At 58.7% G+C, this 271-nt stretch overlaps 1 protein-coding gene across 1 annotated transcript in view; it reads left to right on the top strand.

Moving 5' to 3' along the window:
- Window positions 1-65: 65 nt before the first annotated feature.
- EMH_0043200 (uncharacterized protein) overlaps window positions 66-271 on the top strand; it is a gene marked incomplete at both ends in the record, with an annotated part of 3,887 nt that continues 3,681 nt past the window's right edge. The window contains one exon of the mRNA XM_013495822.1: window positions 66-255. Within this exon, the coding sequence (XP_013351276.1) occupies window positions 66-255 (190 nt within the window). The remainder of the gene's footprint in view (window positions 256-271) is intronic.

The following is a 271-nucleotide window of genomic DNA, read 5'->3' as shown; positions in this document are numbered from 1 at the left end:
CTTGCAGTGGGAGTTCTCTAGCTGCAGCAGCAGCAGCAGCAGAAACAGCTCCTGCAGCAGCAGAGATGGGTTGTTTTAAGTGCTGCAAGGGGGGGGCCTCCAAGGGCAAGTCGCCCTCAGAGGCCTCTGCTGCTGCTGCTGCTGCACAGCAGCAGCAGCAGCAGCAGCAGCAGCATGAGGATGGGAAGGCAATCAGTCGTAAAGAGGAGGAAGCAGCAGCAGCAGCAGCAGGTGGCAGGCCCGTGTCAGTGGAAGGTAGTGAATTATCTGA

The sequence above is a fragment of the Eimeria mitis genome, genomic scaffold (assembly GCF_000499745.2).
Source record: "Eimeria mitis Houghton genomic scaffold, Emh_scaff1767, whole genome shotgun sequence".
NCBI classification, from domain to species: Eukaryota; Apicomplexa; class Conoidasida; order Eucoccidiorida; family Eimeriidae; genus Eimeria; species Eimeria mitis.
Note: the sequence above shows the minus strand (reverse complement) of the source record. Positions and strands in the feature narration are given on the sequence as shown.